The 13,357-nt window shown below is 39.4% G+C and overlaps 2 protein-coding genes across 2 annotated transcripts; both read right to left on the bottom strand.

The window, feature by feature from the left end:
- Positions 1–246: 246 nt before the first annotated feature.
- Positions 247–7,276, bottom strand: LOC141623282 (protein HOTHEAD-like). Its single transcript, XM_074439376.1, has 5 exons — positions 7,119–7,276; positions 5,418–6,059; positions 2,225–2,601; positions 794–1,353; positions 247–493 (listed from the first exon to the last, which is right to left on the bottom strand). Exons 1-5 carry the CDS (start codon positions 7,210–7,212, stop codon positions 445–447), a joined length of 1,722 nt encoding a protein of 573 aa, XP_074295477.1. The 5' UTR covers positions 7,213–7,276; the 3' UTR covers positions 247–444.
- A 1,537-nt stretch (positions 7,277–8,813) lies between these two features.
- On the bottom strand, positions 8,814–13,151 carry LOC141617305 (uncharacterized). Its single transcript, XM_074434486.1, has 4 exons — positions 12,734–13,151; positions 12,164–12,618; positions 11,439–11,779; positions 8,814–10,725 (listed from the first exon to the last, which is right to left on the bottom strand). Exons 1-4 carry the CDS (start codon positions 13,149–13,151, stop codon positions 8,814–8,816), a joined length of 3,126 nt encoding a protein of 1,041 aa, XP_074290587.1.
- Positions 13,152–13,357: the final 206 nt, after the last annotated feature.

Here is a 13,357-nt window from a genome sequence, read left to right as displayed (position 1 = left end):
AACTCGTATCCAAACAGTTGAATTAGAACATGACCCAGTCCCGACTTGACTACCAAACCTACCAGTGTCATGAACGACTCGATTGTAATATATCTGAAACAAACTTCTACTTCAAATGACGGAACCGTACTCAATCTGACCCGATCCTATCAAATGCAACCTCGATCTCTTGGATGCAAGCATCACACCTCTATTGGGCTACTGCCTACTGGTGGATCCTTCACATGTTGGGCACCCAAGACATTTAATACAGTATGTCATTAGAGAATTAAACTCAAAACATAAATTGTAATCTGCAATATTTGTCACAAGTTACACATTGGACAATCAACAAATGAATGACAAATCATTGAGTGGTATCCAATCTGTTTTCTTTCCTTTATATGTAGTAACTACAGCAATCTGTTTATGCAGCGAGACGGAGACAAAACGTATAGATCAACTCTAGTGAGATGCTGCATTCCTGTTCTTTAAAATCACTTGTCCCATGTATCTGTATACAACAACGCAAAACAAGCACCCATTGTTATAATCAACAGTTCCTTAGTTTAGTCCGTACTTAAGCTAGCGGTGTAAGATAAGATAATTTTGACTCGTGAGACACTTACTGCACCAGGTTTACAGGATGCTTCCCCAGCAAAAGGTTATGATTATTAGATGTCTATTGTTTTTTTTTTTTTTTTTTTTTTTCTAAAGGGACAGTTCTTATGTTAGTTAACCTGTGTGAATTGAACAACTAAACTAGCTAACATCCGCAGTTGACTGACATGTATATCAAATCATCAAACCATACCTTCCAAGCATCATAACAGTGGCTTGAGGATTAGTCCCAGGAGAGTCATACAAGGTGGAACCATCAATAACTCGAAGCCCACTAACATTGAAAACCTTGTAATTCCTATCAACCACTTTACCAACTTGGCAACCTCCATGGTAATGCCATATAGTCATCACAGTATCCTTACAAAATTGTTCAAGGGTGGTGAACTCAATATCAGCAGCCGCCCTCGGAACTTGATTAAGAGGTAGGTTAAGCATAGTGGTCAGAAGGTCTTGCATTGTTACCTCCGGATACCGGAAATTTGAGAATGATTTCGACTCTATGACCTTGATTATGGTCTCAATCCCTCTAACACACCTTGAAAGGTCTTCCTTTTCCTTAAAGTAGTTGAATGTAACTGAAGGATTGTCATTTGGGTTTTTGGTCTTAAGTTTAAGGTACCCTGAAGAAAGTGGTCCTATGATTTTCTCAAGAATTAAGCCAGCATATAATTGATCATCTGCTAAAGAGCCCAGGAATTCATCATACTTTGTCTTTTGTTTCTCATTGCTAATGCTTGTTGGTTGGCTCATCTGCAAAAACGCATCAAATATTTGGTACTCGTTAATTGTAGTTTAAATTGTCCCTTACAAACTTAAACAAGTGCCATATATTTCTTACACAAATAAAAACAAGAATTTGGTTAAGGCAACCTAGAATAATATACAAGGAGAAGAGTCGATTTTCGGTTTTATTTCGAGTTTTTGATATTTAATGGGTGAATTTGTTAAAAAATTTATAACGTTCTCACGTTTCGAGAGGGACAACAAGAGCTGTCACTAGAGATGGAAGTAAGCAAGTGGGCCGTTGGGCTGGCACCCCCGGCACGGCCCACAACCCATTTGAGCACGACACAGGTTTGACACGGTAGCACGCCCCAGCTCGCCATGGGCCATGCCTGACCGAATTTGAGAAAAAAGACCGTATCCAGCCCAGGCACGTCACGACACGCGTTAGCACGCTCAACATACACGAAGAAATAAGGGTAAAGTGGAGGATTTACATGAGCTAGCCCAAGCACGGCACGGCACACCAAGGGCCGTGCTTGAGCCGCCATTTCCATTTCAATGGCACGACACGAAGCCCACCTTCGCGTGCCTTGGTCATGTCATTTTCTTCTCCTAGCACGGTGGGCCGACACGAGGCCCAGTCCGACATGACCCACTTCCATCTCTACACTCTCTAGTGATCAGTGATCACTATAGAGTTTAGACAATTAAGATTTTTCAATTTTTTTAAAATTTATTTTATTACATTGCTAGTTCGCCTCAACAAGTCTTTTTAACTTCAGTTTATATTTCCCCAACTAGTAGACTACCCAAAATTTGCAACATTAACAACAAAAGATGTACATATACCACCTGCAAAAGAATTAAATACAGTATGTAATATGCATAAACATACCTCGTACGAGTGAATAATAGCATTGGCAAAACTAGTACTGCTAGCAGCTTCAATATAAGTACCAAAATCAGTAATACCAACAGCTTGAATTAGTGATACTTCAACAGTATTTGGAGATGGAATTACAACTGCATTCATTGAATTATCTGTCATGCCTTGGCCCACCAACGGCTGATCAACTTGGACTTGTATACCAAATTGTTTAAGATGGGCCTCAGGCCCAATTCCACTTAACATCAACAATTGTGGGCTTCCTAGTGCTCCTGCTGATACTATTATTTCATTATTCTCTCCTGGATTTAGGTATGCTCTGTGTTTTACTCCTTTTGAATCTCTGAATATTACTCCATGAGCTCTTGGTTTTTTTGTGTATCTCCCTGTGAGGATAATAGTTATGTCAATTGTATGTTCATGTACCACTAAGTTAAATCCTACATCCTCCATTTCACATTTATCTTCCAGTTATTATTTTGGCATAAGAAAAAACAAATATGTAATTTTTATTTAAGGAACAATGTACGTACAATTTATAGATTATACACCAGATGTAATACAACTAGTTGTGTAACTTTTAAATTTTTTAATAAAGTTTTCGAACTTTGTTTTACAATTATGGGTTTTCCTATAATGTTTTTGAACTCGTTCACTTAAACATTAAGCTAAAATAATACTCCGTACAATATTGCTAAAAAACTATACATATAAATTCAGTTAATTTTGAGTTTTGACGTCAAAAAATTAAAATATACTCCCTCCAATCTCCAGACACTCATTTTCACCCCATTTCATTAAAATACTCATCCCATATATTAGAGAAATATGGTGAAAATGAGTGTGTGGAGGGAATAACTTAAAAATTTTAAATGCTTAGAGAAAATACATGTAAACTTAATTATTAAAGAGATCTGATGTAATACATCACATGCATATTCTCTTTTTCCATGTGTGGGGGTATAAGCTATACAATTATCATGTCTGTTCTTGTAAAGGAAGAAAAAAGAGTATATAGGATTTTATATAAGACAATCTTATATAAGCCTAACTAGCTGAACCAGGACATGACCTGAGATAGGGGATGGGTCGGGCAGGCCGGGCTGGGACGAGCTTGGTGTAGGTGAACCCGAAAACGCCCCGCAGTAGGGTCAAGGGGAAAGTTGAGGACGGGTCAAGGGCGGGCTGAGTAAGATTTGCTCGACCTGGCCCAACCCTAGTTTTTGATCGACGGGTTCGTTGGGCTTGCCATAGGTTAAAGCTGGCAAAAGCTGTCCCGTCCCGAGGAACCCGCCCCGCCCGAAACCCGACCCGATACAACCCGAAAATTTGGGTGACCTGAAACCGACCCGACCCGACAACATCCTTATTTTTTCCAACCCGAACTGAACCGACCCGACCCGACTCGACTCGTGACCCGATATTGACTCAACCCGATACATGACCTGATAATGAATTAGCTTAATAATTATGTAAATAAGACCAAATTGACATTAATCTTAATTATTTTCACTTAAAATTACAATTAATACTCTTACATGGTGTTTAAACATAAAATTACTCATCTAAAACTAAATACATAAGAGAAAATATATGCTTATAATCGGACCCGATACTAACCCGACCCGACTTGCTACCCGGTGATGACCCGACATGAACCGTAACCGACCCGACTCATCGCTAACCCGACACAACCCGAACTCGATATGACCCGACCCGACCCGCTTCAACCGACCCGTAACCCACCCGAGTGACCCGATTGCCACCTCTACCATAGGTAAGGCAGACTAGGAAATAAAATAACGACCCAGGGGCAGGTCGGGTCTGGGTGGGCCGGGTCGGCCTGAGATTTGACCACCCCTGACTCTTAGATACGCGTTCAAAAAACATTACTCCCTCCCATGTAGGGTATTCTTCCTTATTTCTATTTTGGAATTATTCATGTTTTCTTTCCACTTTTTTTTTTTGGAAGTTTTGTGTGGTCCAAATTCAATTGTATGTAGGGTAATGTATTTGTGTGGTCAAAATTCATTTCCTTATTTCATGTGCAAAAAGGAAAGTGGAAAAAAAAACATCGAATAAGAGAGAGTATTTTGGTACATGTACCAGGGTCTTCTAGTCCGTCAAAGTTTATTCCGTCAAAAGACTTTGACCGAACATATTGCCCTTCAAAAAACAATGTTTTTTTTAAAACCGAATATCTGATAATAAAGACTTTCAAATTGGAAAAAAATAATTACCGTTTTTTGAAATTGTAGGCAAAAGTGACTGGTAGTCAAACATTTTGTTTTCAAAAAAATAAAAAATAAAAAATAAAGAGTCCAAGTGAGAGAGAAAATGTAGGAGTGGTATAAGCGAGAAAATTTCTTAATTATTTAAATAGTACCCCCGTCTCAATTAATAGTTATATCTATTTCTTTTAGTACAAAGATTAAGGAAGGCAAGATAGGTAGATTTGGACCACACAAACACATAACGTCACATGCATGTATTAAGGTGACTCATAAAAAGTTACCATAAAATGGAACATCTAGTCTTGCTATAGATGGATACATCCGTATATAGCTAAAGACGGGTCAAATAGCTTGAAAGTGGTGACATTTTTGGCCCCCATCACCCCATTTATTGCTTGTCCTATTAGGAATGTGGTATTGTATTTGGCCTGTCTTTAGTTATAGATGGATATGTGCCTTCTATAATGAGATTTTGTGAAAATGAAAATAGATAACTATTAACCAATACCTCTCTTAAAAATCGATAACTATTAACGGGGACGGAGGAAGAATCATGCTACGGCAGAGGAGGTCAGGAGGAGGACAAGAAATAACCAGAGTCTTGACAAAATATTTAATAAAACATATCAAAATTTTCAAGAGAAAAAGTCTATTATGGACCCCAATAGATTTTTATTAGCCTTAAAATTAAATGAGAATTGATGATGATTTAGATGGCCTTCACTTGTGAGATAATGTCATAAAAACTCTCAAATTAATCAAATGGTGTTAGTCTAGTGGTAATCGGGTTAAACCTTGAAACTTGATAAACTGGTTCAGTAACTATTCGACATTGTATATACAATCGTCGATTTGATTCTATTCACCAAAGCTGAGAGCTAAACGAGTCCTAAGTTTGGACCAAGTCGATAATAAGTAGGGAAAGGGAAAGAACGATAATTAATAAGATGGTTGAACAACTTACGTACCTTTCCTAATAAACAAAATCTTATGGACCGTGGCATACAAATAAACAGTAGTTGAATTAGTAACAGCATACTCCAATAAATCAGCAGCAGTATGCCTCTTTCCATTGCTATCAAATATTGTTCCACCAATTTTAGTCCCAGTCATATGATCATACGTAAAACCATTATACGGTCTTACTCCAACTTCATATAATCCATCTCTAAATGCAGATTGAAATTCCAACATTGGTGGTCTAAATGCAACTTTCTTTTCAACCCATCTATATGACTCATTTACCATGGATCCATCCCACCCGACTTGTGCTACGTAAGATGGGCTTGCTCGGGTGTAGAACCCGGCATTTACTGCCGAGCCACCCCCTAGGACACGGGCTCTGGCGTTGATTACCCCGTCTTCTGACACAAACGGTTGTGCTGAGGCTGCCCATGAGTTGTTGGCTAGGTTGGATCCGAATTTTCCCATTTCCTCTACGTCTGGTCTTCCGTAGGGTTGTCCACCTCGCTCGAGGAGGAGCACTTTTGCGCCTTCTGAGAGTGTTGCGGTTAGTGCGCATCCGGCTGTACCGCCACCCACGATTATGTAGTCGTAGTATGACACTTCTGGTGCTAATGTTGCTGGCTTACTGAAACTATACTTTAGAGCTGCATAGTATAATTGACATGAATTATTATTATCTGAAACAATCACTATAATTAAGTAAAAGAAAAAAACACAATAACTTAAATTATGCATATGCGAATAAATGTAATCAATGCTATGCATACAATTCAAAGGTGTCAATTAGGCTATAACACAAATAATATGGTTTGAAACTATCGCTATAAAGTATAAAAAGAAAAACAATAAATTATATCACGCATGCGCGAATAAATGTAATCGGCACTAGGCATACAATTCAAAGGTGTCCAGTAGGCTATAAATAATATAGTTTGAAAATACGGTTTTTCTAACCTATGTCCACTAGGCATAGGATAAGAAAACAAAAAAGGAAAAAATTTATTGATTTTTTTATGGGAAATTGGAATATCCTATTACTGCTGAAAAAATGTACTCCCTCCTATTCATAATAACTCTGCCCCCTTTCTTTTTTTATCTATTCATATAACTTTCCCCATTTCCCTTTTTAGTAAAGTTTTATACTTATTTTAATCACCTTACTCCACAACAATACCCCACAATACCATACTTTATCTTATTTTAATCAACTCACTTCATAACATTACTTATTTTAATCACCTAACCCCACAATAATATCCCACAATACCTTTCCTCTCCAATTATCTCACCTTACCACAATACTTTAACTTATTTAATTCAAACACCCTTAATTCCCGTGCCACCCTTCAATAGGGAGAGTTATTTCGAATAGGAGGGAGTATTAAGCAATACGCATACAATTCAAAGGTGTCGATTAGACTATAAATAATATCGTTTGAAACTATCACTATAAAGTAAAAAAATAAAATAAAATAAATTATATCATGCGCATACAAGAATAAATGTAAGCAGCACTAGGCATATAATTGGAAGGTGTTGATTAAGCTATAAATAATATCGTTTGAAACTATCACTATAAAGTAAAAAAAAAGGAAAACAAACAAACACCATAAATTATATCATGCATACGCGAATAAATGTAATCAGCAGTACGCATACAATTCAAAGGTGTCAATTAGGCTATAAATAATTTCGCTGCTTACCTTCTTGTTGAGATTTGCAGGAATGAAAGAATGTAGAAATGGCACATAAAATAATAGTGAAAACAAAAGTTATGTGCCGTGAAGTTGAAGTCATGATGAAATAGTTTTGTTAATGTAAAAGTGATGAAGTTGGATTTATTAATGTCATCATGTGTGTGATATCTATATATATATATATATATATTACAAAAAAGGAGGGAAGGATTATACGAAGATTAATGCTCCAACCCCCTAACTCCAACCCGTAAAGGGCCCTTCATTAAGCACAAGTTGTAACTTGAAATAGAATTTGCGTGGTTCAGTAGTATACATAACCCTACTTCTTGCATTTAATGGCGTATGAGCTAAATCTAATCAACTGGGGTGTTAACTATATGTATTAACGATCAAAGCGGGTCGTCTCGATAAGACACGAGTAACGAGGGGGAGTTTACTATAGGCTCATATGATGTTTTCTCGCTCGTAAAACTAATTAGTACGGACTACGAAGTAATTGAGAGAGTGATCGGTAGGCTTGGTTATGTAACGCTCTCGTCTAAAAATTATATGTTCTGTCAAATATGATGAGCATGTCACTTAAAAAGCAAGTTGGTATTCCATAAATCTACGCCATCGATCAATATAATAAAGAGGACTATACATTGTAGATACATAAGAAATTAAAAAAAAAAAGAAAAAAGAAAAAAGAAAAACATTGTCATCAATTTAACAAATCTAAAATCATTTGATTAAATTGACTCCGTAACCAAGTTAAAACAAATAAACAACTCGCTAGTCTTTTGAGATAATTAAATAGAGCTGAACTGATTAGCTAAAGTGAGCTGAAGTGAATTGAAATTCGCTGAGATAAATAGTGCTTAAATAAGCTGGGCCTAAAATATCCTAGTGCGATATTATATTTAAGCGGCATTAAAGAGGATGTTAAGGGCGCTAGGATGTCACAATCAAGTGTGAAGGATAGATACAATGATGGAAAGACTTGGATATATATATATATATATATACACCAATTCTTATGGCTGAAATATATACAATGTGGCACATACATGAAAAACGACAACTGTATTACTACTTGAAAACTTTCTCTTAAAATCCGTGGAATTGTCAAAGTTGATTGAGATATAGTAACTTCAATACATAAACCACACAATAATACTACTCACTAATTAAGTCACTAGTTTAACTACTCCGTATCACTTTTGAGCTCGAAACCTAGCTATAAACATAATAAAATTAAAGCTTATGATGAAGAAGTATACTTCTTACTCCGTACATAGTTTTAATGCTCTTCGGTTCTGCTTGATTCAAAATTGTACATAGACGCTAGACCGCAAGCTCCCATTGTGAAAAACCAAAGTGCTACAGACTTAACGGATAATTAGTTAAAATATTCTTAAGAAATAGGGAACATAATATTTAGCCAGTATCTATTGACTCATTTTTTATGTCCATGTACCATTTATTTCGAATTATGTGCTAATAATACGGAGTAATTCTTAAAGTAACAAAAATCGCGGTTATTTACAGAGATTTCAAATAAATTAATTTGTACGTTAATTGATTTTTTTTTTTGTTAAGATAGATGAAATGGTAAGTTGTATTGATCACTTAGCCTAACTTGGCTTATATAGTTTACATTGTCGGACATCCGTATTGGGCCTAATATAAACTATACGATATTCCTAATACCCCCCCTCAAGCTGGAGCATGAAGATCGAGAATGCCCAGCTTGCGGAGAAGATAGGTAAACTGAGGTACGCCTAAAGCTTTCGTAAAAATATCAGCGAGCTGATCAGTGGTAGAAACATGAGTTGGAAGAACCAGTCCGTCGGTAATGGCATCTCGAATGAAATGACAGTCAATCTCGATATGCTTTGTACGCTCGTGGAAGACCGGGTTGCGGGCCAAATCCAACGCGGACTTGCTGTTAGAAAAAATGGAGATAGGCGCAGCAAAGGCAACATCGAGACTAGACAAAAGACATTTAAGCCACTTCAATTCATAGACTAACTGGGCCATTGAACGATATTCTGCTTCGGCGGCGGAAAGAGAGACCGTCTGTTGCTTTTTAGTCTTCCAGGATATAGGGGAGTCACCAAGAGTCACAAACCAACCGGTAATAGACCGTCGTGAAGTAGGGCAACCGCCCCAATCAGAATCACACCAACCGCGGAGAGACAACGAACTATCAGCTCGGAGCAAAATTCCTTGTCCCGGGCTACCCTTCAAATAACGCACTACACGATGAGCGGCTGCCATATGCTCACTTCCTGGGTTGCTTAAGAAATGGGATAAAATATGGACCGCATAAGATAAATCAGGGCGCGTCACAGCGAGATAAACAAGGCGACCAATTAGCCGTCTATAAGACTCAGCATCCGGGCTAGGAGGACCAGAAGCCAACCCAAGGCGATGATTCTGCTCAATGGGCGTGGCTACGGGCTTGGAGCCGAGAAGGCCCGTCTCAGAAATAATATCAAGAGCATACTTCCGTTGACTAAGATAAATGCCCTCTTTGCTGCGTGACACTTCTAGGCCGAGAAAATATTTAAGTTTACCCAGGTCCTTCATGTGAAAACAGTCACTCAAGTAGGCTTTAAATTTCGAAATTTCAGACGGATCATTTCCCGCAATAACGAGATCGTCCATATAAATGAGAACAAATAACCGCACCGTACCTCGCGAAAAATAAAATAAAGAATAGTCGGAGTAAGATTGAACAAACCCGAAATTCTTCAAAGACGCGGTTAATTTAGCGAACCAACACCGGGGTGCTTGACGGAGGCCATAAAGTGATTTCTTAAGGCGACAAACTTTGCCTTCTTTGCCACGACTGAAACCTGGAGGGAGCCTCATATATACCTCTTCATCAAGATCCCCATGTAGAAATGCGTTATGCACGTCCATCTGGTGCAATTCCCAATTTTTGACAGCTGCAACAGATAAAAAAGCTCTAATTGTGACCATCTTCACTACAGGCGCAAAAGTCTCTCCGTAATCTAGGCCTTCAACCTGATGATTACCAAAAACAACAAGACGGGCTTTAAGGCGTTCAATAGTACCATCAGATTTGTATTTGATTTTATAGACCCACCAACAACCGAGAGCTTTTTTGTCAGTAGGTAAATCAGTGAGCTCCCATGTGTTATTGCGTTCAAGGGCATCAATTTCGGCCTTCATAACCTCACACCAATCATTGTCCCGTATAGCTTCCTTAAAAGACGGTGGTTCAATTCCGGAGGTAATGGCTGCAATAAAATTTCGATGCGACTCCGAAAAAGAATTACAATTAATATAATTGGCAAGATCATAAGGCGTACCTGAAGACGACGCGGAGGAAGTCGATGAGCTAGAGGACGGGGATGGATTGCGTGTAGTTTGAAGCACATAACCTTGGAGACGAGAATTAGGAAATTTTTTGCGATGACCCCTACCAATTGCATCATCAGTAGCTGTACCATTACCCGTAGCATCACCAGTAGCGGTACTTGGAGCGTCCTCTGTAACGTCCCCAATAACACCCTCGGCTGTCCCTGTGTCGCCCACAACTCCACCCTCTGTCTCACCCGTGGTGGCAGCAGTGGCATCCCCCCCCTCCGCGGTGTAGCTGGAGAATCAATAGGAAGAGAGCCATTAAAAGGCTCGTCGCAAACATGGGGAGGAAGAGAAGTCACGGGTTCCTCTTGGACATCATCGAAAGGGAACACGGTCTCATGAAATACAACGTCGCGGGAAACAAAGAATGTTTTTGTGTCGAGATCAAACAATTTCCACCCCTTTTTGTCACTTGGGTACCCAACAAAAATACATTTCCGACCCCTTTTTTCGAATTTATTTCCACGGGCATTTTGATTATGGGCAAAAGCGAGACAACCGAAAACACGGAGGTTGACATAGGACGGTCGGACACCATACAAGCATTCATATGGAGTTTTATTATCAATCAACGAAGACGGGACGCGATTTATGAGAAAAACAGCGGTAAGAATGCTTTCGCCCCAAAAGAACTTATCTGAGTTGGCCTGAAATAAAAGAGAGCGCGCCACATTTAAAATGTGACGATGTTTTCACTCAACCCGCCCATTTTGTTGAGGCGTGGCAACACAAGACTTTTGAAAACGAATGCCATGAGCAAAGAAATAGCCAGCCATGCAATTAAATTCAGTTCCATTATCACTTTGCACCACTTTAAGAGTTTTAGAAAATTGTGTCGAGACCATATTAATAAAATTCATGAACATATCCGTAACTTCTGTTTTATCGAGCAATAAATAAACCCATGTAGCACGGGAAAAATCATCCACAATCGTCAAAAAATACTTCGCACCACACGAAGACGGTATCCTATAAGGACCCCATAAGTCACAATGTATAAGATCAAAAATGTCCAAAGCACGCTGCTCATTATTGGAAAAACTATTGCGGTGTTGTTTAGCCAAATGACAGACATCACAAACCCAATCTTTATTAAAATTCAAAGAGCTAGCAAAAGGGACAGTCTTGACGACATGATCAGAGGGATGCCCAAGACGACGATACCAAAGGTCACGAGAGCCCGAGGCACTTACTTGATGAATACCCGCTGAAACAGAACACGCACGAATCCAATACAATCCATCCCGCAGCTCACCTACTCCAATCGTCGTCTTCAAAGAACGGTCCTGTATCAAGCACGGACTTTTAGCAAATTCAAAAATAAAATCACGAGTGGAGGCTAGCTGAGACACGGACAGCAAATTACACGTAAGGCTTGGCACATAAAGAACTTGAGTAAGAGTGAGAGAAGAATTAATGAAAGCCGAGCCCATAAGTGTGGACTCAACTCGTTGCCCATTCGGGAGACCAACGGGTCGAGCCATAATTGTATAACAATCCGTCAATCAAGATAAATCACCGGTGACATGATTTGATGCCCCTGTATCGATAATCCAAGAAAACATACCACTGAGACGATGCGAAGTAAGAACGGAATTGGTGGAAACACCCGTAGTAAGCATATTAGCGTGCACAGTACCAGCTCCTGACCCGTTTCCTGGCGCGCTTACCGAGGCAGCAGCAGTCCCCGTTCCAGACCTACCAGCCGAGGTAAAACTAGTCCCACGCGAGGCTTTGTTAGCACGAGAACGACGCAAATCAGCGAGGGTACGGGGACGGTCACCCCACCATTCCGGAAACCGCTGTGACTTAATGTAACAGTTATGTAATTCATGACCCCGAGTATCGCATAAATGACAAAATAAACCACGCCTTTCCCCACGTTCCTGGTTACGTGAATCAAGGGGAGGACGCGGGGTTGCAAACGCCACCACATCAGAGGCATCGTCAACAGCCGTGGGAGAAGCACGAAGGCGCTCCTCTTGAAGCACAGCATGATAAACACGGGTAAGGGAAGGTAACGGGTTTAATTGAAGCTGCTGGGATCGGATGTGACCATATAAAGTCGAGTCTAGTCCCATTAAAAACTGATGTAGCCGCTCAGAATCTTGACGTTTGACAGCGTCTTGACCAATGTTACAGCTACAATTTCCACATTTACAGGAAAAAGGGGGGCTCATGAACAACAAGAGAGTCCCAAAGATTTTTGAGTTTGCCATAATAAGTAGTGATATCCATACCTTTGGTTTGAACACAATTTTTGATTTGAGTTTTGAGATTATGAATAACAGTACCATCAACCACCGAGAATTGCGCGGCTAAGTCGTTCCACAAAACAGAAGCGTCCTCAACATAGGAAATCGTGTCGAGGAGGGACGGATCAATGGTGTTTCGGATCCATTGCACAAGGGTGCAATGAACCACTTCCCAATTTTCGAGATAAAAAGGATCAGTCGGCTTTTTAATAGAGCCGTCAATGAAACCGAATTTGCGTCGCGATTTCAAAGACATACGCATGGAATTCTTCCAATCGTCGTAATTTTCACGACGGAGGACAACGTTTGAAATTTTGGCCTCGGGAACAGCGAGAGAACCGAGATAGTAAGGTGAAGTGGAGTCGATTTTGGGGTTTGGTGGGGCTTCATCGTCGCCTGCCATGGAGGTAGAGGAAAGGATCTTCGTTTTTGCGAATTAGGGTTTTTTTTTAGGGTTTCGGAAGGGAACCTGAACCTGATACAATGTTAAGATAGATGAAATGGTAAGTTGTATTGATCACTTAGCCTAACTTGGCTTATATAGTTTACATTGTCGGACATCCGTATTGGGCCTAATATAAACTATACGATATTCCTAATATTTTTTCT

Source organism: Silene latifolia, chromosome X, assembly GCF_048544455.1.
Source record: "Silene latifolia isolate original U9 population chromosome X, ASM4854445v1, whole genome shotgun sequence".
NCBI lineage: Eukaryota > Viridiplantae > Streptophyta > Magnoliopsida > Caryophyllales > Caryophyllaceae > Silene > Silene latifolia.
Note: the sequence above shows the minus strand (reverse complement) of the source record. Positions and strands in the feature narration are given on the sequence as shown.

What these genes read in the sequence shown, in the direction of transcription:
- LOC141623282 (XM_074439376.1), bottom strand. Translation starts at nt 7,212, where the DNA reads ATGACTTCAACTTCACGGCACATAACTTTTGTTTTCACTATTATTTTA. An exon ending in CTGCAAATCTCAACAAGAAG is followed by an intron (nt 6,060 to 7,118) that starts GTAAGCAGCGAA and finishes TATACTATGCAG; the next exon opens with CTCTAAAGTATAGTTTCAGT. An exon ending in GATTTTGTTTATTAGGAAAG is followed by an intron (nt 2,602 to 5,417) that starts GTACGTAAGTTG and finishes TTATCCTCACAG; the next exon opens with GGAGATACACAAAAAAACCA.
- LOC141617305 (XM_074434486.1), bottom strand. Translation starts at nt 13,151, where the DNA reads ATGGCAGGCGACGATGAAGCCCCACCAAACCCCAAAATCGACTCCACT. An exon ending in AAATTGTGTTCAAACCAAAG is followed by an intron (nt 12,619 to 12,733) that starts GTATGGATATCA and finishes ACATTGGTCAAG; the next exon opens with ACGCTGTCAAACGTCAAGAT. An exon ending in CGGGGACTGCTGCTGCCTCG is followed by an intron (nt 11,780 to 12,163) that starts GTAAGCGCGCCA and finishes TGCTTGATACAG; the next exon opens with GACCGTTCTTTGAAGACGAC.